Source organism: Haplochromis burtoni, unplaced genomic scaffold (assembly GCF_018398535.1).
Source record: "Haplochromis burtoni strain Fernald_Lab_line unplaced genomic scaffold, NCSU_Asbu1 Contig_242, whole genome shotgun sequence".
NCBI classification, from domain to species: Eukaryota; Metazoa; Chordata; class Actinopteri; order Cichliformes; family Cichlidae; genus Haplochromis; species Haplochromis burtoni.
The window spans coordinates 483,523-506,798 of NW_024582603.1; the positions used below are offsets into that span (position 1 = coordinate 483,523).

Here is a 23,276-nt window from a genome sequence, read left to right on the forward strand (position 1 = left end):
GAAAGTTCACCATTGAATCATATGAAGTTGCTCAAGATTGAGAATCTAACATATGGAACATAACTTAGAATAAAATTGCTTCTTGGAAACAACATGAGCATTGAAATCAGTCTAAATTCTGAAATTGCAATTTAGTGGTATTGAAATCTTACATGATTTGCTTTTGAACTGCAATCTTTACCTTTCAAAAATTCAACTCTGAATTAATTTCCTGTAGGATTGTCCCAATCTTATCGCACCCGTCACCCAAATCTCAGTGCTTCAGTCGATCTACAATTCCAGTTTTTTGGAACATTACATCCTTCTCTAGTGACGCTCGATCCTGGTTGCGTCGCGTTCCGAACAGCCAGCGCCTCCGCCCCCCAAACGATCGAAACATTAGGCACACTCTACAGCTTCGTTTACCCTAAGCGAGAGCCTACTTACAGCGGACCGAAAGTGTTACTGACGGGAATCTACAGCGTCTTGAGCTGAATTAAGACTTCAGAAGTCATTCGTCATGTCGAACATGTTTCAAACGGACAGGTATTCCCTTTGCAGCAAGAGCCTCTCGGTGGATGCTGCAGTGTACCCAGGAGGCATCTGGCGCGACTGCTTGCACACGCGAAACCACACCTCCGTGTCTCCCAGTCATGGCCCGTGCGCCATCAGTACAGATGCCAACACATCTGTCCCACACGAGTCCATGTGTGTTCATGAATGTGTCCAGCTTTTGAAAAATATCTGCGGCAGTTGTCCTTTGTTCCAGTGGTTTACAGAACAGCATGTCCTCCTTGATGGTTCCTTCATGAATGTAGCGCACATATACGAGAAGATGCGCCAGGCCAGCCACATCCGTGGACTCATCTAGCTGTATTGCATAATCATGGTATATTTAGTGTAAAACTTGTCTAATGCTTATTTCTAAACCATTTTCTTGTATGTTTAACCCCCCCCCCCTCTACCATAGAACACATTGATATATACACCATCACTAGGCATTAGAAATATACTGGAGCTATCACACTAAGATAATAGATTAACATTTTACTGTCATCCCATTTATTTACAATAAAAGTATTTAGCCAAATTTTTAGAACAAAGTCATACGTTAAGTATTCTTCCAACTAGCTCTGGATCTTGGTGTTTTGCTGCCGGACCACATTTGACTATGATCCCTGGCAGGAAAAAAAGAACTTCCCTAATTATAATCTAAGTCGACCATCACTGACAGTCTATTACACCACCTTCATCGATGTCAGTATGCGCAATATGTTTCGGCATTCCTCATCTATCCAATCTCTTCTCAATCATTTTCAAACCATAAATTCAATTTCAAATTAGACTAATTCAAATTCAGTTTTCAAAAGCATTTATTCAAGTTACAATTCAGATTCAATCTGAGCAATTCAAATTCAAATTGAACTTATTCAAATTCAGTTTCTGATGGCACAGATTTCTGCCCATAGATTCTTTCTTGCTTGGCAAGAAATGTAAAACTTGTTTCACTGTGAACATTGACACTGGTGTTCCAGCATTTTTCAGTTCATGGCAGATGTTCAGTTTCTCTTAATTTTCTGTCATCTAGGGATTTGGATCTTCTTCCAGACAAAGTGGAAATAAATCTGAATAATGTGTGGTTGTGTACAGTTGTTTGAACCGATGATCTTAGAATCTGAACTTGTTTAAAAATGGTTGAGAGAGACCGTCCCAACCTGTGCAAAGCTACAGTTCTCCCTTTTATTCACTGGGGTGCCTGGAGTTTCCCATTGTTCTGAGTATTGGTTAATCCAATAAATGCTGTCAAACATATCCTTTTTATGCTGGCAAGGAGAAACTACCAATAACAAGAAGTTAATAGATCTTGCTGAGTGAAATTATATGAGACATTATAGAACCTCCACCACTGCTTATTAAAATACTTCAGTGAGCGTATTTATATATTTGAGCGTTTGCACACTTTTAATCCTCTGTCGATGAGGAAAAATCCTAAATAAATTTAAACTTGTACTCTGGTTCTTGTTTGTTTCTTTTTAATGACATTAAAGATGTATGCTTTTTAATCATTCCATTTTAAAAGCATTTTACAGAAATTATGTGCACAGTCTGGGTGTAACAATCTACATCAATAACATTATTATTTCTCATTATCCAGACACTCACCTATACATCAGATATTCTGTGCAGAAATAGCCGTACTGTGTCTCCAGCCTCTCTGCTCTTCTATCCCATCTTTATTTCTTTGAAAAACAAAGATAAACTTTCATTATTAGTTAGAAGCACAGCCTCTTAATCTAATAAAAGTTACATTCTTCATGTCATGGCATGTTATGTAAGATGTTAGTGTTAGCAACATTATGCCAAATTACAATGTTAGTTATGTAAGAGCAGTGTTTATCCCTGTGGACTATCAAACACCATTAAACAGACTTTCCAGTGTCTTTCTGACAGTGATAAAAAGTGACCGTGTAATCACATATGACAAAACTCCCACAGGCTTTTTATCACAGTGTTGCTGTCAAGTCACATCAGCTGACACTGTGGAACATTCCTGACCTTTCTACAGTGTTGGAGTCCATTTATGAGATCAGCTTAATGTTCCTGTCAACTGATCAAAACAGCTTTATCGGCCGTTCTCCCTACAGTCTCCGTCGCCACTCCCTGCTTTGTTCTAAAGCACACGGTTGCTTCAGATGATGCTGGCGAAGCAAGACGATGAGGTCACTCATGAGCCAGCGAACTGATCAATTGTAGGAAGAATCCCTGGTAAACAGGCAGACAAGTGGGTGAAGTCGGTGCATGTAGAAACGTGTATGTGCGTGTGCGTCAGAGTGCGTATTTACCTGGTGGAGGACGACAGAGGGTCAGCTGGACTTCAGGTGGAGAAGTTTTGAAAAGCTTTAGCACCTTCTGCAGGATAAATAGTTGATAACAAACAAAAATGCATGCAGATATTTTTGAGATTTTAATCATCGTATATACTGCATATAAACCAAGTTCAGTAGCATTCATACATATAAAATCCATCGTATCGTAAGGCTATATCTGATTTGAATGGAAGAAAATCAAAGCCCACTAACAAAACTAGCAAACACAGATGATTAAGCTTAAATGGACGGTTCACACCAAATTAACAAATCTTCCCTCTTGCCTGCAGTGCTGTTTATCCTACAGATTGTTTTGGTGTGAGCTGTCCACTTTTGTAGATATCAGCTGTAAAAATGTCAGCCCGCTCTTGAATATAACAGAACTAAATTGTACTTGCCTTGTGCTGCTCAAAGCACCAAAAAAGTACATTTGAAAAACTCAGCAGTGATGTCTCTTTCCAGTAATCATGACCCAGTTACTCAAAAAGATTCTCAAGTAAATCTCAATGAACATCTACCACAAAATCTACAGCCCCGAGGATGAATTTGCATTTGCACTGCCTACTTTAATTTAGCATCTCCACATACTGGATAGGACAGCTCCTTGAGCGACTGGCCATTGATGGCCAGCAGGACATCTCCCTCCTGTATTCTGCCGCTCTGCTGAGCAGGCTGACCCGGGAAAAGCTGCTTTATCCGGACGAGGCTCCCAAAATCTCGGGTGGGCGGGTCCAGCTCACACATCAAGAAGCTGAAGCCCAGCCCACTCTCATTCTTGATCAGAGTCACTTCCTTGGTGTTGTCTTTGAGGTCGAGGATAGGGCCGGTAATGGGATAATGATAAGGTGAAGCATTGGAAGGGCAAAGGAGAAGAAGAAGGAAGATAGAAGAGTGTGTAGTAAATGCCTTCATTCAATAACGTCTCTGTTAATTCATGTTGCTTAAATGCTTACGAATATGTTACACCAACTCCTAAAAGTTCACTTATTCACCTATTCCTTTTTCCTTTTTTTCCTCTCTGGAAGGATTATGTGATAGGCCAGTCTGAATCTGTATTGTTTGCTCTTCAGTCAAGTCAGAGTGATGTCTCCTGTTTTCCCCACTACACCTTTTTGTGTAACAGTTTTTGTAAAGATAGTGGTCCAAAATCCCTCCTGACTAACTACATGAAACATCTCATTGATGTGCTTGCCATTAAGCATTTTGTATTAATTTTGTATTAATGTATTAATTTCTAAACCTGAGCTGAGGTGTCGTACCATCAGTAACAAAGCTGTACTCGTTGGGCCGATCAGATATCGTGTTTAAAGTAGTGCTCACAGATGAGGAGCTGTTGAGTCTTAGCTGGCTGGTAGATGAACTCAGGCTCGGATTGGATACAGTGCTGCTGGTGTCAGCAATAAGAGAGACCCTGGGTAGGTTGACCAACTCCCTCTCCACAACCAAGGACACTACCTATGATAGAAGAAGACAGGACAAGATTGGGATTTGGTTAAAAAAAGGGGGGGGGGGAAGGAGATATGAGAGTAACAAAAGGAAAAATGTAAATGGATGGCCACGGTGGAACAGAATTCAGTTTGATATGAAGCAAAAAGATGAGACCGAAAACTGACAGGATAAATCCATTTGCAGCTGGAAATGGAATTCATGTTGGATTTCTACTAATGTGGCTCAGTCTGGACGCTGTGCTCGCTCATATCTCATCTTTAAGTGTCTTTGGAGACACAATGACCACAGGACGTAGAACTCAAATCCAGAATCATGGAAGTGAACTAAATCCATCTTTATACTGTCAGGGTATTATAGTTGGCACCATGGACAGCAGCATAGACAGAGTGCAGTACCGGCACTTTAGTGAGAGATTATTTTAGACCTTACTTTAGATCGCTTGAGATCCAATAAAGATACAAACTGTATCTAATATGAAGGCAAATGATTTTCAGGAGTTTTTTTTAAGTCTGAGCGCACAAATCTGATTCTATAATTTTGGATAGTTCATCATGCAGTAGTTGTTTCTCACATTGACATCCACAAATCCACATCATTAGTATGGCTAAATCATAAGTCACCATCAAATGCAGACACTGGTAATCCTTGGTCCCTTGTAGTCGCATTTCATGAATTTACCTCCCCAGTTTTACTCAAGCACTCCACAGCCTGCTGGTAGGTGAAGCCCTGGAAGTTAGTGCCGTCGATCTCCAACAGTCTGTCACCTGAAAATGAAAGAGTTAAGAAACAGTTAACTCTTACTATAACACTTCTTCTTTTTACAATTACAAATGTGTGATATTGTTTTTTTGACTCCTTTGTGCCTCCGTGTTATTTGCTTTTGGGTTTGTTTGTTTTTTTAATTTATTTGATTAAACCATTAGGTTTTAGCATTGCTTGATTTAACACAGAGTGTAAGAGATGAGAGATGAGATAGCCTTTATTTGTCAGTTGCAGTTACTCACAACTGAGATGACAGACCTTGCCGACCGTACATACAATACACAAACATCACATTGGGGAGACAGGTCAGGCTAGGTAGCAAGGGGGAAAAAACATCGAAATGTGTTACACAAAAGGATAATCCAGGAATGCACAGATATCAACACACCATAACACAATAAAACACAGACAAGCAACATGGGAGAGTATTCCAGTGTGTACAGCTGATCTGGGAGCGCTGCAATCTTCGATTGCGCCTCCAGCTGATCCGTTGTCCACATTGGATGGGAGGTAAGCAGGAGGTGTTGGATTCGGGGGAGGGAGGGTGATAGTGAGGGCGTGTCAGTATCAGTGTACATGTTTCGTGCGTGTGCATGTGTGTATCCCGTGTTCAGCTGAGAGAAAGTGTCACCACGCCCGGTTAAGCGAAGGTCAACAGTCTCCAGTGGACCCAGGTGGCCTTGAAGGAGGTACAAAGAGTTCTGACAACAATCCTGTTATCATGGGAAGAATTTGTTGTTCCAGTCGGCTTCAACCTTGACAGGCCTTCAGCTGGCGCCAGGGGGAGTGAAGATGGTGAATGTTTGGGTTTAGTGCGAACAACTGCATCCAATTTTTACAGTTGGTCTAATGTCCATCACTGGTCACCAATTATCTCAATTGCCGTTGTTCTTCTCCAAGATCTTATCCATATTGCGTTCAAAACACAGTCTGAGTACTCACAGCCCTGCCATCGTCTATCATGTCTGCCAGACTTATGGGATTTTGAACAGCTTTAGCCGCTTCTTGTTCTTCGATAAGCCAGCTCCAAGCCAGCTCCAATCAGCCCGAACTCTGTTATCGTGGTTCCAAATTGGTAGATGTCGTTCAATGTCCTCCGTCGAGAGTGTCGCCAGACACACGACGCAACCGACCATCGAGTATCCGGCAGCAAACGTCTCCGCAGGACAATCGGGTTCTCCCAAGCCTAGCAGGGTGTCAATTCCATTACAGGAGCAGTTGATCAAATCCATAATTCTTTAGGTTTTAGAGAACAAGACTGGGAAACCTTTGAGGGTTAGAGTTAGACGAGACTAGACAAACACATAGAAGCAGCAGCAGGGAAGATAAGGGAGGGAGAGGGAGAAAGATGCATCCACCTCCTCCGAGAGCCAAAGAGCAAAAGAGTGTAATACCTATATGCAAACGTCCATCTCTCTCAGCAGCCCCTCCTGGAACAAGGCTCTTGATGTAGATTCCTCCATTAGGAAGGTTAGTGTTGATGCCACCCTAAACCATCATTAACAGAAGACCTTAGTTTAACTTGATGACAACATAGATATATTGATAATTATACTGTGATATACTGATAATAAAGTTGCTTAAAAAGTTTATTTTGAATAAAATAGGAGAGCAACCTCTGTGATAGATTCTCAGCATATTCCAGTCAATCTGGGTCAGTCTCTTTGCAATGGAGAACTCAACTCAGCTGACTGTCAACTGGTTGTATCCTAGTTATTTTCCTAAATCGTCCATTCTGCGTGTTTTTATTGAAGAACATTTATTAAAGGAGCTTTAACTACAAAGTACTTTACAGTGTCGTATTGCTTACTTTTCCAGTGCAGATCAGGTCAAGAAAGGTAACTCTCTCTAATCCTGTCAGACCATAGATGTTAATAAGATTGGCTGCAGTCTACTGCTGGAGATGAGCTGCTGTACTAATTGTCCTCCATGACTGTTAAGCCTAATGTTTTTAATCGAATTATTCTTCTTAACACATTAGTTAGATGCGTACAGGCTATTGAACGCTAATACCAAAAAAGCTATTTTCAAAATCTCAGTTTGCAGTCCACATCTTAAAAATGGGCAATACCCTGCCCAATCTGTTCATTCTATATTCATTTATGTCACAAACTTACAGATATGCTAATGCCCAGATTTCCCGATATCTTCCTGAGCTCCATGCTGATCTCTTCCGGCTTCACGCAGTTCATAGATGATGACAGAGAACAGCTATCCTGAACATAACACAGACATTAACAACACAAAGTTCAAGCTTCATCCTTACCTCACCTGAAGTATGCTTAAAGAAGGTTGTTAAAGAGATATTTAGCAATTAACTGTGCAGAATTATCACAGTTTAAATCCCTAAACTGCTTGGATGTTACCTGCGTACTGAGAACTCGAACTTCAGGGGGGAAGTGTAGTTTCTTGCTGGTCTTTGGCGTCATCATGACTGACACAATCTCATCGAGGCTATCATCTCTCGATCGTCCATCTGTCATTAGTGTTGTCTGGGATATATATTTTCTCAACCCAGGAGAACGACAATTATTGCTGCTGGGACTGATGGGAACTGTGGATAATGGCAGAGACACTGTAAGAAAGAGAAACAGTATTCAAAGAATCGTAAATGAAAATGTACAGGATAATTTTGCAACAGCAAAGATGTTGGTAGTGCAAAAACTTTTTAAACCCTACTACAAGTGAAAAAAGTAGGGTTTAAAAAAAGTAGGGTTTTTTTAATTTATCTAAGCTAGCTAGTTGCTAGAGAGCATATGGGAGAAGGACGCAACCCATAACAACAATGCTCAGTGGCTGTTGGACCAAAGAGCAGACCATGTCAACCTTCCTGAAAAGGGTCCAGTGACCATCACAGTGGCATATATCCAAGAAATGGTCCCAGTGTGAAGAATTATATCACTAGGCCCTGATATAATTCATGCCTACTGGCTGAAAAAGGCTGACTGCACTCCGTGAGCATCTGGCAGCACAAATGAACCAGCTGCTTGTAGATGAGAGACACCTGGAATGGCTAAGTTGAGGCCGGACAGTCCTGATCTCCAAGGACCTCCAGAAGACAACAGACCCATCCAACTAGCAGCCAATAATCGGCCTCATTACCACATAGAAGCTCCTGTCAGGCATCTTAGCAGCTATGATGAACAGGCACATGGTTCAATAAATGAGCGGGACACAGAAAGGAATTGGCAGGAGTACCAGAGGGGCAAAACATCAGCTACTGGTAGACCAAGCAGTCACTCAAGACTGTAAGACCACCGCCTGGATTGACTACAAGAAAGCCTATGAGTCAATACCCCACACATGGATGCTGGAATGCCTAACTATACAAGATCAACAGGACCATGAGAGCCTTCATCAGGAACTAAATGGCAGCACTAATAATGGCGCACGATCTGATATCGTCGTGTTGGTGTTGTTCCCAGATTAACATAGTAAATGTTGTTCCAGGATCAGCATTGCAAGTGACCAGTCAGAATATTGTGACGTCATACTTTTGTGACTTCGGGAAAAACCGCCGTAAAACAAAAAACTGTACTTAAGCTGCGAGAAACCGCCTCTGTCCGCCGATCAACGGACCCTGACCCTAACCCTTTAATAAACGCTAAGCAGAATTGACGCCCAGCTGGAAACACCTCACGCAAGTTGAGCTGCCCAAGATTCACAGAATTTACAGAAAATGTAAAATTTTTTTGATTTATATCATTATCGGGACAATAGATATCTTATATCAGGATATGAGATTTTGGTCATATTGCACAGCCCTACAGCACAGGAACAAAATCTCGGCACAAGATCCATAGAGGCTGAGATCTACCACACCAGGCAAGACCCCAGGTGTGGGCTGTGTAATGCCCCACATGCCCCAAAGACAATCCAGCACATATCAGCAGGGTGCAAGATGCAGGTAGGGCATACATGGAACGCCATACCAAGTGACTGGCATAGTACACATAACATGTGTGCCATGTGTGACCTGGAAGTCCTGAGGTCAAAATGGGTAGTCAAGAATGACTGAGCTAAGATCCTGTGAGACTTCCAGGTACAGACAGACAAACCGGTGATGGCTAACCAACCTGCCATGCTGGTGGACAAGCAGAGGAAGATGGCCGTCGTGGTAAATGTAGCTATACTGAGCGATAGCAAAATCAGGAAGAAGGCTGAGAGAAGAGCTCGAGAAGAAGTCGGGAGTGAACAGTGCTTCTTTAGTCTCTTTTTGATAGCTAGGTCTATACAAGCTAGCACATGAACTGAAACCTGACTAGTAACAAAATAAGTCTGTTGGGTACTTGCTAGTCTTGCAATCTGTCATCAAATCTTCTTGAAACTCTTGGACAGAGCAACAGTGGGCAGTTTCCCATTATAAATACTTATTTTTTAAACAAAGTTAAACAGAATCTGCTTGAAAAAATATTGCTGGTTTTAAATAAGAACATGTAATAAAATTATTCATTTACATTGATCTGAGTCTTAAAATCTTAAAGTATACAAGCCATTTACGTAATCCTGTTTTATGTTTCTTTTTTTTAGGACTTTAAATGTAAGGCAAAGCAGAAAGAATGAAATGCTAACACATATTAACACTCTCAGCATTAAGTCAAAATGGAGACTGCGGTTTCAAGCTTTTTATAGTGACAATGGAGGCTGGAAGGTGGAATCAACAAAAAGCTGAAATGTTGCTAGCAGGCTAAAAGGTAGAAAAAAAAATAACCAGCTGAATCCTCAATATTACACATAAAAGTGGTCAAAGGTCACAAGTACTCAAGTATTATTACAGATACAGTAACCACACACACACATACATCCATACACACATGCACACAAAGCACCTTTCGGCTGTGAGATAATAAGCTGCACCTCCTCTGGGCTGTTTTGCATGACCTCTGCTGCCTCGCTGAAGGTAACACCTTCCAGGCTGATGTGGTTCAGAGAGATCAGACGGCCACCTGTAGGGAAAAGGTCATGGTGAAATTAAATGGTGCTAGTGTCCAGTGACAGTACATGTACAGACTACATGTGACCTCAAACACCCCATAGACACCTCAAGTGCCATCTTTGTCCTCCTTTCTTCTTACATGCTACATATTCTCTGCATCATTTTTCTTAGAATAAAAGACGATGCTGGATGAAACAGTCAGCATAATATATTGGAATCCGTTTTCCTTCTTTCTAAGTGTTTTATGTGGTGTTACTTAACTTTAAGTAAAATATCCACATGAGTCCATACCAGCTCTGATGCGTCCATCTTTATCAGCAGGTCCACCAGGCACAATAGAGGCTACAAAGATGCCCAAATCATAACGCCCTACTGTGTCCTCGCCAACTATTACTATACCTGTAAAAACATAAACCAGATGAACAGAGAGTTTGTTGGGTTGAACATATTCCAGAGGAACCATCACACATATTTATACAGAATAGTACTAATATGTAGCAGAAATGGCACAGTGATTGTATCTAACATGTATTAGTTATGTCCAGCTGGTTTTGAAAACAGCATTCTATATATACAACGTGAGTTTAGCTTACCTAGGCCAAGCTTTGGGTCTTTCTTTAAGGAAACACATATAACTTCTCTCTCAGATGGTGTCCCCAGTTTAGTTGGAGTTTCTACAAAAAAATATAGTTTAACAGTGGAGTTAACATGTGGGAAAAGCAGCTGTGTTTCAATGACTTGATGATGGAGCATTGAATCACAAGGCAACCAACCAGAATTAAACATTTTTAAGATGCTGCTCTATCATAAGAGTACTTGGTGTAAACCACCTGTCATATGTCGGTTAAAGTGGCTGAAAGTGTATTTGGTTATATAGTGTACCTTGGGCTGCTGGCGAACCACAAGGGGCTTCAGATCCACTCCTCTGAGAGCACGATGGTGAGAGCATAACACTGCTGCTGCGCTGACTGCTAGAGCAAGCATTAAATAAGAAACACAAAGCACAAAAAAATTACCCGTGGTAACTTCATGAAAGCTTTAATATCTTTCCTCTTCTATTCACCTGTCTAGTACACTTTTATAAAAATAATAATCTAGATAAGGATTACATAACTGCAGGAGAATCACTGACATTCTCACGAAAGTATGGGCCATAAAAGCCAATTGCTCCTCTGTCGTTGCTACAGTTATGAGATAAAAAGCTGATGACCCAAAACATTACGACCACCACTAGTTGGTATTCACGTTGCACTACCAGCACAGCTCTCACAAACCAAAGCATGGGTTTCTGAAGCAGTTCTGTAGCATTAGGCATCAACACGACAGCAGCAGATCCTTTAAGTCCTGTAAGGCGTGACTTGGATCAGCATTCTTCCAGCACAGCATGCTCGCTCCAGTTGGAGGTTTGTCCCTGCCTTAGGTGTCGCTGCCTGTAAGTACTCACCACAAGCCTTGCTGTTTCAGAGATGATCCAACCCAGGTGGCTGGCAGCAACCAGTTGGTTCTTGTCAAAGTTACTCAGCTCTTAACACCTGCCCATTTCTGCTGCATCCAACACATTTCCTACAAGAACCAACTGTTCACTTATCATCTAATATATCCGTATATATTAGATGCTGCAACACGATCAGTGTTCCTTAAGTGGTCATAATGATTTGGTTCATCTGTAAATTGAATGTTCAGTGCAGGAAACAGCGTTATGCTTGTAAAAACCGCTGGAAAACAAAGTACCTTTGCTCGTTGAGGCGCTGCTGTTTTATGCGGGCCTCGATCTTGGCTGTGACATCATCATACAGCTTGGTCATGGACTCATTCTGAGGCGTGGTCAGACCGCTGTCATCCTGAGGGGTCTCAGAACATGAGAAAGACTTAAGCTGGCTGCTGTGAGCACGGCACACTGCTGCGTACTGCACAATGTTGTCCTCTGGAGAACAAAGAGGCAGAAGTCATCTTTAGTATTTGGACAGCAGAGTAGACTTTATGGTTGTGTTTTTGTTAGTTTCTTGGTGTATTTCTTCACTGAGACAGAGTAACACTGAAATAACTAACCTGACACCAGGCTGTGGCTTAGCTGACGGGAGTTCATCTCATTGTTAAACTTGTGCTGCGCTGAACAAAGGTTACAAAGGTATTTGGCTATCTTCGACCTCTCCGTGATGAACGTGTGCTTCTTCTTGCTGCCCCGGCACTCTACTACAAATTTATGCTTCTGCGGAAAAATGAAGGAAAATTTTCTAGACCATGAAAGGAAACCGTGTGTCACTCCCATAGACTGTATAAAACATGGAGGAAGCTTCCAAGTCTCATTCCTAACCAGCAGAAGGCAACTACTCTGGCTGCAAAGAGATGTCTGGTTGTGTGGAAGTCTATGGGCAAATGGCCCTAAGCTCCTTTGATTCATGCTCTCAGTAAATATTTTCCCGCTAGGTTTACGGTCTTAATAACTAGTTTGAAGTATTATGAAAGTACTTTTTGAATTCCATTACTATCCAGAAGGATAACTCAACAGGTTGAGCTTAAGGTCCGGCCAACTTTGTGATGGACAAGCAGCTACCATGAAAGAGTATGGTTTCAAAGACCTAATACGGTGATAGCCAGAACTTATTGAGACTTAAGAATAGCTTAGCAAACAACAGCTCCATCCTTTACACAGAGTTTATGGTCACTACCAACCAATGGCGAAACCATTACTTCACTCACATAAGACGAGATGGTTGCTGTGTCCCTCCAGTAGAAAGTCTGAGCAGTGGATCTGCTGCCATCTTTCACCTCATAGACAATAACACCTTTGGCACAAACCCCAAGAATAATCTCTCCGTCTGAAGGCTTTTTCTCTCGTGTCACACGGTGGAACGAAACGCCGTACTCAGGCAATTGTTGACACACCTAAGAAAACACAAAGCGGTAACCACCATTTCTGTGAGACTAACAGTGGTCACAGCTATGAAGATATAGTAAAACACACTGCATCATTATTTAAATATTGTCACAATAAAGACAGGTTTGATACCTTGAGAAATTCAAGTTCTGATTCGTCGGTGAGCATTTGAGCATTTTTGGTGTGAAGTCGCAACAGCTCCCCCTGAATGTAAGGCAAGGCACATTTCTCCAACACACTCTTGGAGACATACTGATCAGGGCGGTAGTAGCCCCTACCATATACCTGCAAAGAACACCAGATAACAGACTTATGTTAATGCTATTCAAATAATTTCTGAACAGAATTAAAGGATAATGACATCATCAGGATCATAAGCTAAACAATAATAATCAAAATATTCGCCCCAAACTAAGGGTATGATGGATAAGCAGGATCTATAGAAGCACTCTACCTGGATTCCAGCTTGATCCAATTTATATATGAGTTACTAACTAACTATAGTGACGGCATATAACTATATTCTAACTATAGTTTAGCTTCAGGTACAGAACCTCAGGCATGGAGTCTCCATACTCCGTCTGCATGGCCAGACCTCCTAGGTACAGAGCAGTCTCCTCATGACAGGACAGCCTGTCCTCCAAAAGATCTCTCCTAAGCTGGAGGTAATACTGGTGTCGGGTCTGTTTGTGCCTGATGGAGAAGATCACACACACTCAAAGGTTTCTCCCTCAAACTAGGGCTGTTGGCAATAATTGAACAGGGGGAAAAACAACATACAAAAGAAGAGAAATGTCGTTGATGAAGAATTTGACCCTGAAGAAAAGGACAAAGGTGGCAGTAGGCACTTTTTTCCAGCTATCTGGAGCAACTTTAGAAATCTTGGTATCATTGTCCACAAAGAAAAACTCATTATCTGACCAGAGAAGAGAGAAAAGAAAAAAACTTTAGTGACTTGATAATGTATCAGTTACAGCATACCAGCACCACACAAAAACGTTTACCATCAATGTAAGCAAGGCCGAAGTAGAAATGCTCCACAAGGTTGAAGTGAGCCACAATCATGTCAAAGACGTCTCCTCCTCTGGATTTCACCTCGCACCTGACAAGGATGCTCTGGCCATTCGGCATTACAACACTCAGCTCTCTTTGAGTGGTAGGAGATTTCCCTTTCTTTGACTGCAAAAATAGAAGTTTGAGAATATCAGATTTTTATCTGTCTAATTAATCTAAGAGGATTGACGGGTCAATTTTGGTTGTAGATGAACAAAATAGATTATGAAAGATATAATTTTTTAGATGAATAGACAAAATATTCACTTTGCAAAATATTACTCTTCAGAATTCTATAATGGATATTTTGAAACTAAACTGATTAATATTCCATTCAACCAGAGACCAATGCAACTGAGGAAAGCACATCAAAACTGTACTTGAGTAAACACATTTAGCAGTATTCTAGTATTGTGTGTCCTTGAAAGAAAATCTCCTAAAATATCAGGACTGTACTCACCACAATGGATCCAGGAAGTTCCAAGACAACCAGCGGCTCATCCAGCACTCTAATAAACTCAGGACCCATGTCCTGCAACACAGGAAAATGGAGAGGAAAATATAGTGTCCTTAAGTAAGAATACTCATTACATAGAATGGCACTTTTCAGAAACATATACATATTACTGGATCATAAGTATTAATCCATTGTTGCTTGTATATCTCTTTAATGTTCTACGTGTTCATCATTCTTATTATTTGTATTTGGTTTTGTGGTTTATCTATAATAATGTAATTCAGCTGTAAAATAATAAGTACACTTTAAGGTAAAGGGTACAAAGCATGACATTTGTAATGAAAACGTAAAAGCAGAAAGTGGCACAACAAATACAAAATACAAGTATAAATACAAATGTATTAAATTTAAACTTTATTAAAGTAGCTGGGACATGGGGGAACTATGGTACCTTGTAGATATGCCACTGGAGGGTTGTGAAACTGACAATTTTACTGTGTGATTGTGGTACACACAGGAAGTGGTGTCCTACTCAATTCATTAAGGGAAAAAAGTCTGGATGGCGGCATATTTTGCTCCAAATCCTTATCCCTGTAACCCTTGTTCCTTCTCTAACCTATGCTAACAGAATATCCCATATTATTTTAAATTTTTTACTTTTGAAGACTGTTTTCTTGAGTTTTCAATCAGTGAACAAAAGAAACAAACATTATAGCTAAAACTGAAAAATGTTCTCATTGTTGAGAATTTTGCCTACTTTGTCTTTCACAGACTGGTGAACCATTTAAAAAGACCATATTTCTCAATGTGTTGTAGTAATAACTAAATATATAGATGATTCACAAATTACATACATTATCACAATTATTTTGGGAAACATTATACTATACTATAATATAATGTCACAAATGCACTCACCTTTACTTTCTTATCATTCAGACTCATTGAGGAGTCAAACTGTGTGAGGGATCTTGAGTTGGCATTTCGATTACCATCCATATAAGGACTACCGGGGCTGCGGTTCAGCTGCTGCCAGCTGCCGTATCTCTCTATTTGCCGGCCTCCCAAGGGAATCCTGGGGAAAATTAGATTTCCATTCTCAGTCTGATGGCAGGTGAGATCCGTCACTCATGAGATGATAGCTTGTGCACACAGGAGTAACATTTTGATGGAACTAGCTTTGTTAAACACTCCTTTGGGATTTGACAACTCTGTATGGTTTCTATGTCTTTTTTTAGTTATTTTACCACACCTTATTTAAGCAAATACATTTCACTGAACATGCCCACCCGTGACGCAAACAAAATAGGATTTAAAATGTGGCAGAAAGCTGTTATAAGATGTGTAAAACACATTTCATACCCTGTGGCATTAGCTGAATAAGATACCCCCGAGAATGTTCCGGACATCTTCTTCTTCAGCGACCATGTCGAGTTACTAAAAGAGCTCCCTGAAAAATAAACATGTATGTCACATAAAAGCTGAATATTATTTTTAAAATATGCTTCTTAGCTTTCTTGCAGGGTAAAGACTGATACCACTCATGTCTAACATGTAGTTAGCTTAGCATATTAGCTTAGCCTGGAAGCAGGGACAAGCTCTGTCCACGGATGATGAGACTTCTGTGGCTCATTAATGAACACATTTTATATAAAAATCTATACTTTATCTATACTTTAAAAAAATATCAACTTTTGTTGGTTTTAAAGAATAATGTAGTTAGATTTACTGAACAAATTAGGTTTTCTTCAGTTGAGTCCTTTGTGTTGTTTCAGTGAAAAACTGCACCCGCGATCCTCACAAGGACCAGCAGAAGAGAATGGATGCATGGATGGAGGTTATGTAAAGGTTAGACTGTGTTTTACTCAAGAAACTTGTGACCCACCTGTGTAGGCTTGCTCTTATTTATTTTTATCTCTTTATACTATTTTAATTTGGTGTATACTTACTTCTGTACTGTAAAGCACTTTGTGAATTCTGCTCTTAAAAAGCACTATATAAATAAACCTTACTTACTCTAAAATGCTAAACTGATTTACTGAAAAGCCATTGAGTTAACCAGCCACAGTATTCTGCTGAAATAACACAAATGACTCAAGTAAATTTATACTGTTGCTTGGGAGTTACTTAACACAGTTATGTGTCTCTAGGACAGTAGGAAAGGGGATTTCCTTCAGGGGGCCCCGAAGGAACAACATAACTTATACTAGTATAACATTCTCTCTTTTGTTTAATTTAATATTTAGCATAAGTTAACTCAGCAAGCAGAGCAGTGCACACAGTCAGGAGTCAAAATTGGCACGCTGGCACTTGACAGCTAGCAAGCTGAAAGAACGTAGAATGACACAAATCAGTGAGAAATGACAAAACTCTTAGGCTGTGTCCCAATTCAGGGTTTGCACGCGTACTATAAGTACAAGAAGTGCGGAAGTGAGAGGCTTGTGAAATGGGACGGTCTACCCTTCGTCGCGCTGTTCAGGTTGCCTAGCAACCATGATACATGATATAACCACAAGAAATGTTTCATACAGCTTTGTGTGACAGAAATGAAGGAGAAAAAATGTTTTGTTGGTCATTCATTTTTGTCATGACATCACTTTGATTAGTTGAGTATCTGAGGTTGAGACCACGGGACTGTAAAACATGATTGTTGGGCTTCATTTCTGTGCTGAACAGTCATGTAAGATTAGTTAGTAAATAACAATTAGTTAATGTTGTTCATGAGACTAAAATCATCTCACTGTGGTAACGTAAATATAATATGGACAATATTATATGTATTGTCCGATTATTATGATATATATATTTGTAGAGGCTTTAAAACCAAGTTAACACTGAAAGTACAAACATCACTAATGTTACATAACTTTGCCGACATGTGGCCAACAGCAATGTTTTAATGTTCTTCGTTATTAAACATTTGCACATAAATAAGTGACATCCTATTCAGTACTTATTTTTAACAGTTCACTCTTCGCCCGCTCCCTCCTGCCGTATTTTGCGGCAAAATTATCCACACCCACTGCCATGCTATGAATTGTGGGATATATGGGACCACGAAGCGTGAACCGAACCATGCTTGATATTTGGGGAAATATTTGGAGTATGCATTTGAAGTACACTTCGAATTGGGACAGCCGTCGTCGCGTGGCGGTGACGTAATCGCACTTAAAATGCGTACTTCAAGCGTGCAGACCCTGAATTGGGACACAGCCTTCGTGTACCACGGAAAATGTTAGAGAAAAGTGGGACAGACCATAAAACATGACTCATCTGAAGAGTAACTGTCCTATCAGTGCCACTAGAGGAGTATTGGTTCAGCACCAATCATCACTATAGTTAGGACTGACATCAATCTCATGCTATTGTAAAGCATTGTTAGGTAGTGTACTTTGACCAGACCTTTGACAATCAACATTAAACTCTTTTTTTCCTCTTCAGACAAAGTGATAACTGATGAAAGACCTGCTTTCCCCCTATTAGGTGGACCTCAACTAGATCTACACTTTCATTAATGAGCACTAATGAACTATACCTGCTGATTGCAGCAGCTTTACATTTAATATACAGACATGAAAGTGCTATTGTTTTTCTAATGCTTTAAGCTAATAAGACTTTTCAGAAACATTACATTTGACAATTAGAAGCACTTTCTTACTGTGTAATCTGTCCCGGACCACTTGACTGCGGTCTGTTAGCTGGGATCCATTATCAGCCATAGAGACGTGATCAGCCTGTAAAGAAATCATTGTCAAACTCAAGGAAACAGAGTTATCACAAAAATCAAAACCAGACATGATCTCAGCTAACCGGCGGAGCTTCAACCTAAACACTTAACCACTACTCACCGAGTTTCTGTAAACATCCTCCACCAGCTGCCTAATAAGACGCTCTGCAGGAGGAAGCATTGAAGCCTTGTGGTGTAGCTCACAGGTTTCCAGCACCGTTAGCAGGTCCGTCCTTCTCAACATCATGTCCTCGCACATGCTCAGTAGCAAACCTTCCAGCTCAGCACTTATTTGGACTGGCTGTGGAGAAAAATACAGAAGAAAAGCAAAATGAATGGCACGCAAGTGCTAAGAATAAAGAAGAATGAGATTACGGGAAGATATAAGAGGAGGAGTACCTGGTTGTGAGGTAGATGATAGTCAACACACCAATAAAGAGTCATCCCCAGTGAGTATACAACCATCTGAAGAGTAGATACACACCAAATACGTGACTACTAAATAAGTTAACCTGAGATTTCATTGTTATCTACAATTTAGAGATTATTTTTTTTAATCCTACGAGGTATCATGCATGATTTCCAATTATGGTTTTTCTTTTGGTCAGTGCAAGATTTTCCAAATTTAGTCAGCTGCATATTTAGCAAATTGGCCACAGCTGTGCTTGTGGAACATCTGTTTTTCGGAACAAGCACGCACTGCAATATAAAAGACCTCAAAGCAACAACAACACACCTTTTCGACTGCAGTCCTCGAGGAGGCGGTGTGACCCTGCTGGACTTCAGGGGCAGTGAAGGAGGCCACGTCTTCATTTCGAGCACAGCTTTTGAAGGCCAGACTCCCGTTGGCTGAGAGCAGCACTGAGCCTGGGCTCAGCACGCTGCACATGTTGCCTGAACCTAAACGGAGAGCACACCACAAGCTTGTCACCAGCTCGAGAGATTTGATAAAAAGAGATTTCTTTGAATAAGAGCATGCTTTCAGCCACAGTGTGTTTGTTATTGAACATTACTTTTGGACTAGAGAAAGAATATCAGAGATACTAAATGTAACTTTCAGATCTGAAAAGGGGGTCAACGAGAAGGTGACTTCTTTGGGCTCATGGGGAAAGAGCCCTCAGTTTAAAACATCAATAAACTTTCATGTATGGAAGCATTTACAGTCTTGGTTGCTAGTTTCAGGTCCTAATAATTACAACATGATTTTCATTTTGTACATTATGAGCTCCCTTAGCATCAAAAGAAAGAAAAAGTAGGATGCATACAGCTGCCTTACCTCCTAACTGACAAATAGTTAGTCTATGACTATGAGTTGTCCCCTGGTTACTTTGTAATCATCTACATCGACCGTTTCACATCGAAAACACCATGGCAAACGTGAAAGGTTTCAAAATGGGACCTCATACACTAATGAGTACAGTGGCTATATCCATCTTTATTGTACAGTCTATGTTTTAAATCAAGCCCTGTCCTTAAACAGTTGTGAATTTGGGAAGGTGATGAAGGAAAGTTACCTTTTTTGGAGATTTCGAGTAAGGCATCAGTGGTGGCAAGAAGCAGACACCAGACCTCATCCTCATCCAGCGGTGAGCCCCGGGCCTCCAAAACCTCTGCCAGGGTCACAAACGTACCCATACTTCTGGGATACACAAGCAAAAGAGACAAACCCAAAGCACCCCATTACCAAATTTTTATTTTATTGCAAGAGAATAAGGCTCTTTGTTTCCTTATGTTACAACGTAAAAGTTCAGATGTTCATCTACACTACATTTTGTGAAATAGACTCATTTTAGATGAAATACTCAATCAAATGCCATAGAAGCTTTCTGAAAGTTGATTTTTCCTTTTTTGTGTCAATAGAATTATATTTAAATGAAAGCTCTTGTGATAAGCGCTTAGCGTATTTTCTTAACAAATCATACTGATATGCACGTCTGAAGATTAAATGAAAGATAAGGAAACAGAAAACGTTAGATGTTGTAAGTGTATTTTTGAATCAGTTTCTTTATCAGTGCTAACTAAGAGCCTGCTGAGCTAAGCGTGGTGATCAGCACATTTAAAGCACTTATGTGCGTAGGTTAAAGGATTTCTGAAGTGCTAAATTACCTTGAGAAGCTTCCAGTAAGTGAAAACATCCGGTGTACTGAGCAGGAACATGAAACACGGCTTATTGCTCATCACTATTATCATTTCCCAATCCTATAAATTTAATATATGTATTTTAAACAATACATACTTAATACAGTTCAGGAAGATATGCAGGATGGGTCACAACTGAACAAATTAAAATGCAATAATCCTTGATTTTTACCTGCTTATATTTACTTTAACATTGGCTTTAAAGTTCCTAAATGTTAGAAAATCATATAAAATACATTTTGAGTAAGTGGGATTTCTTAAAGGAAAAAATTGGCATTCCTAGAAGTTTGTCCCACTCAGAGCTAGAAAGGCTTTCTCTCCGTTAACAGCCAGAAAAAAGGCAAAGCTTTTGTTCTTGGACTCAATCAGAACAGCCCTGCATGACTCACTGTTGAAAAAAAAGGCATCTTATGCTGGGTATTACTATAGCCCCTCAGTCTTTTTATATCCTCTCACTTTAAGACCGCCCGTCCTAAAAGGCAATCTTCTTCTGATTGGCTGCCTGTCAGGAGGGTGGGGCTCTCAGCATCTCTCACTGACATCACACAGACTCAAGAGCAGAAAAAAACTGTCTGAACTTGAACCTTTAGTGCTGTCTGAAGCCTGAGTTTATGGCTTACAGGGATTACTTGTACATTCTGTAACGTCATTATTTGAAACTTTGGCTATTGTAACAGTACGCCATATGTATATGACAGAATTTAAGGGAAAGCACAAAACTGATTATACACAATTTTTTTTTTACAAAAAACTTATCATCATCAGCAACAACAAACCTGTCAACAAACTTTGTAGCAAATAACAAGACGAAGGAGAAAACTAAGTTACTATTTCATTATAGTACAGGGAATATAACAAGCTGTAATGTAACCAGATTAACAACCTAAGACATTTACCCAACTCTTAGTAACATTAATAACTTATAAGGTTTCCTGCTTTGTTGCCACTGCAGTATAATGAAGGAATAAAAGCGGAGGCATGGAAAGTTGTCGAGGCTTTATATAATGTTTTTACGCTGGTGTCTTTAATTTACTATATTTATTCATTCAGTTTATTTTTAGGTTGTGCTGGTGGCAGGTTCTTTGGCTGGACAGAACTAAAGTTTGGCATACAGTTTATTCCATGACCTTCCCGACACACGAACAGCATTAAAACAGTGACAGAAAGCAGACAAGCTTACTGTGCCGAGCCTGGCAACATGATCGATTGCCAAGTAACCCAAGCTCTGTTAATCAGGTTACGTGTGCTTTGATTTAATTCAAGATGACCTAGGGTCAAGCGTCTGTGTGGAAACAATTAGTGTGGCCCTTTCTTACAACATGTCTATTAAAGCCAGGGCGGTATCCCAGTCATCCACCGTGCACAATACCAGTAACAACTGGAGAACTGAAGAAGCTTAATGGAATGCAACGAAAATGCCTTTCATTTTTCCTGCAAGTCATGTCAAAAAAATTCAGAGCTGAACACGGCTTATTGTTCATCGCCACTGTCATTTTCCATCCCTATTCTCGAGATAAGGCAATGCTGAGTTTCAAACGATCATCTAGGCAGCTCTTAAGGCCCTTTGCAGACACGATTCCAATAAGTTTGGGCTGTAAAAGGAAATAAATGATGTAGGACTTTTATTGTACATTGCTTCTTTACTGCAAATTAAGCACTTTTTTTTTAGCATGCTGTTCTCTCCCTGCTGACCACTGCGAAGCCATGCCCAGGTAAAGTATTTGTCAGGCAGCCACTGCCTCACACTTGACCTTTTGGAAGTCAAGAGTGGGTGTTGCTTAGTGATCATGTATAGGCGTGATTGGGGATCAAGCTGTCGGTCCTCAAGTGTGTATACATGACATAACTGAAATTCTTGCTTTCTGCAGTGAATGGTGCACTTTTTCAGATTTATGTAGAACTAACGTGTTTATTTCTTTAAATAATGTCGGTTTTTCTGTTTATTTCTTCAAAGATTTACTTAACCAAACTAGCTTACTCCATTGGGGTGGCTGTAGCTGAGGAGGTAGAGCACTAATCAGAGGGTTGTGGGTTTGCATGCCAAATATTCTCGGGCAAGATACTAACCTCAAGTTGCTTTCAGATGCATCAATCAGAGTATGAATGTTAGATGTTAGTGCTCTGAGTGCTCCGGAAGAGTATTGTAGAAAAGCGCTTTATAAGACTTTACCATTATGTAGCACTTCTGTTATTCAGCTTCTTCCAACATGTTTGCAAACCTATACTTTCAAAGTAGTTTTACCCAACACTGAAAATGCCTTCAATGAAAAGCCCTCTTTTTTAAAGATGTTTTATTGGCATGCAGACACATTCGTTGACACAAATAAGGCAAAGTACATCAGTTGATTTAAAAATCACAGCTCCAAATAAAAACTCCTGCAGAGAAAGTAAGTCACTGCAGTGCTGACATAAATGACAAAAGTCACAGTCTTTCTCTTCACACAGAGCACATGATGAATGACTTCAGTTGCTCTGTGTCACTTACACACAAACAGATAAAAATGAAGGCGGCTCAGTAAAATACTCCTGTTTTTCTTATTAATAAGCTGCATCTCACTCACTGTGTGTGGGATTGAAATGGGTGTTTTCTGCCTTTCTCAACTGCTCCCTGTTCTGCAAACTTACCAGCACTGTTCTAGAATAAAAAGTGAGCAGCTGACACGAAGGATAAAGTACAAAACATGCTGACTTTTGGTGACAAACTGTGTGACTGTACGCAAACACACACTTTTACACTTTGTCGGATGAGCGCTGCTCAGGCTATAAACGATAAAATCTGCATTCCACGCATTATGGAGCCTACCTTATTTCATCCAGTATCTGGAGAGATTCTTCTTAAGTTCCTTTCTCTGAACCTAATCCTTCCTCCTCTTATTCATCCCTTGCTGCCGTTCCACCCACCTCTCCCTCATCCCGGCGCTCCCGTCTGGCAGCTCGTGACACCCCAGTCATCTCCTCATCACAAGAAAAAGAACCCATAGCACAAATTTCCCCTGTGCTCGCATCTAATGATGTGGCCCTCTGCGTTT

The 23,276-nt window shown here is 40.4% G+C and overlaps 1 protein-coding gene across 4 annotated transcripts; it reads right to left on the reverse strand.

Moving 5' to 3' along the window:
• Nucleotides 1-2,535: 2,535 nt before the first annotated feature.
• Nucleotides 2,536-23,276, reverse strand: frmpd2 (FERM and PDZ domain containing 2). 4 transcript variants are annotated; one of them, XM_042227077.1, is made up of 28 exons: nucleotides 23,051-23,276; nucleotides 19,623-19,747; nucleotides 18,845-19,008; nucleotides 18,508-18,573; nucleotides 18,230-18,409; nucleotides 18,040-18,115; nucleotides 15,744-15,831; nucleotides 15,300-15,456; nucleotides 14,385-14,456; nucleotides 13,876-14,050; nucleotides 13,652-13,787; nucleotides 13,426-13,564; nucleotides 13,004-13,156; nucleotides 12,694-12,879; nucleotides 12,043-12,202; nucleotides 11,725-11,917; nucleotides 10,876-10,961; nucleotides 10,587-10,667; nucleotides 10,285-10,392; nucleotides 9,887-10,003; nucleotides 7,424-7,632; nucleotides 7,175-7,273; nucleotides 6,452-6,545; nucleotides 4,974-5,059; nucleotides 4,106-4,301; nucleotides 3,435-3,649; nucleotides 2,823-2,889; nucleotides 2,536-2,742 (listed from the first exon to the last, which is right to left on the reverse strand). In XM_042227077.1, exons 2-28 carry the CDS (start codon nucleotides 19,741-19,743, stop codon nucleotides 2,705-2,707), a joined length of 3,462 nt encoding a protein of 1,153 aa, XP_042083011.1. In that variant the 5' UTR covers nucleotides 19,744-19,747; nucleotides 23,051-23,276; the 3' UTR covers nucleotides 2,536-2,704. The 4 variants fall into 4 exon arrangements, with proteins under 4 accessions (XP_042083011.1, XP_005938077.1, XP_005938076.1 ...); XM_005938015.3 differs by having other exon boundaries at nucleotides 7,424-7,611; nucleotides 10,876-10,964; XM_005938014.3 differs by having other exon boundaries at nucleotides 10,876-10,964.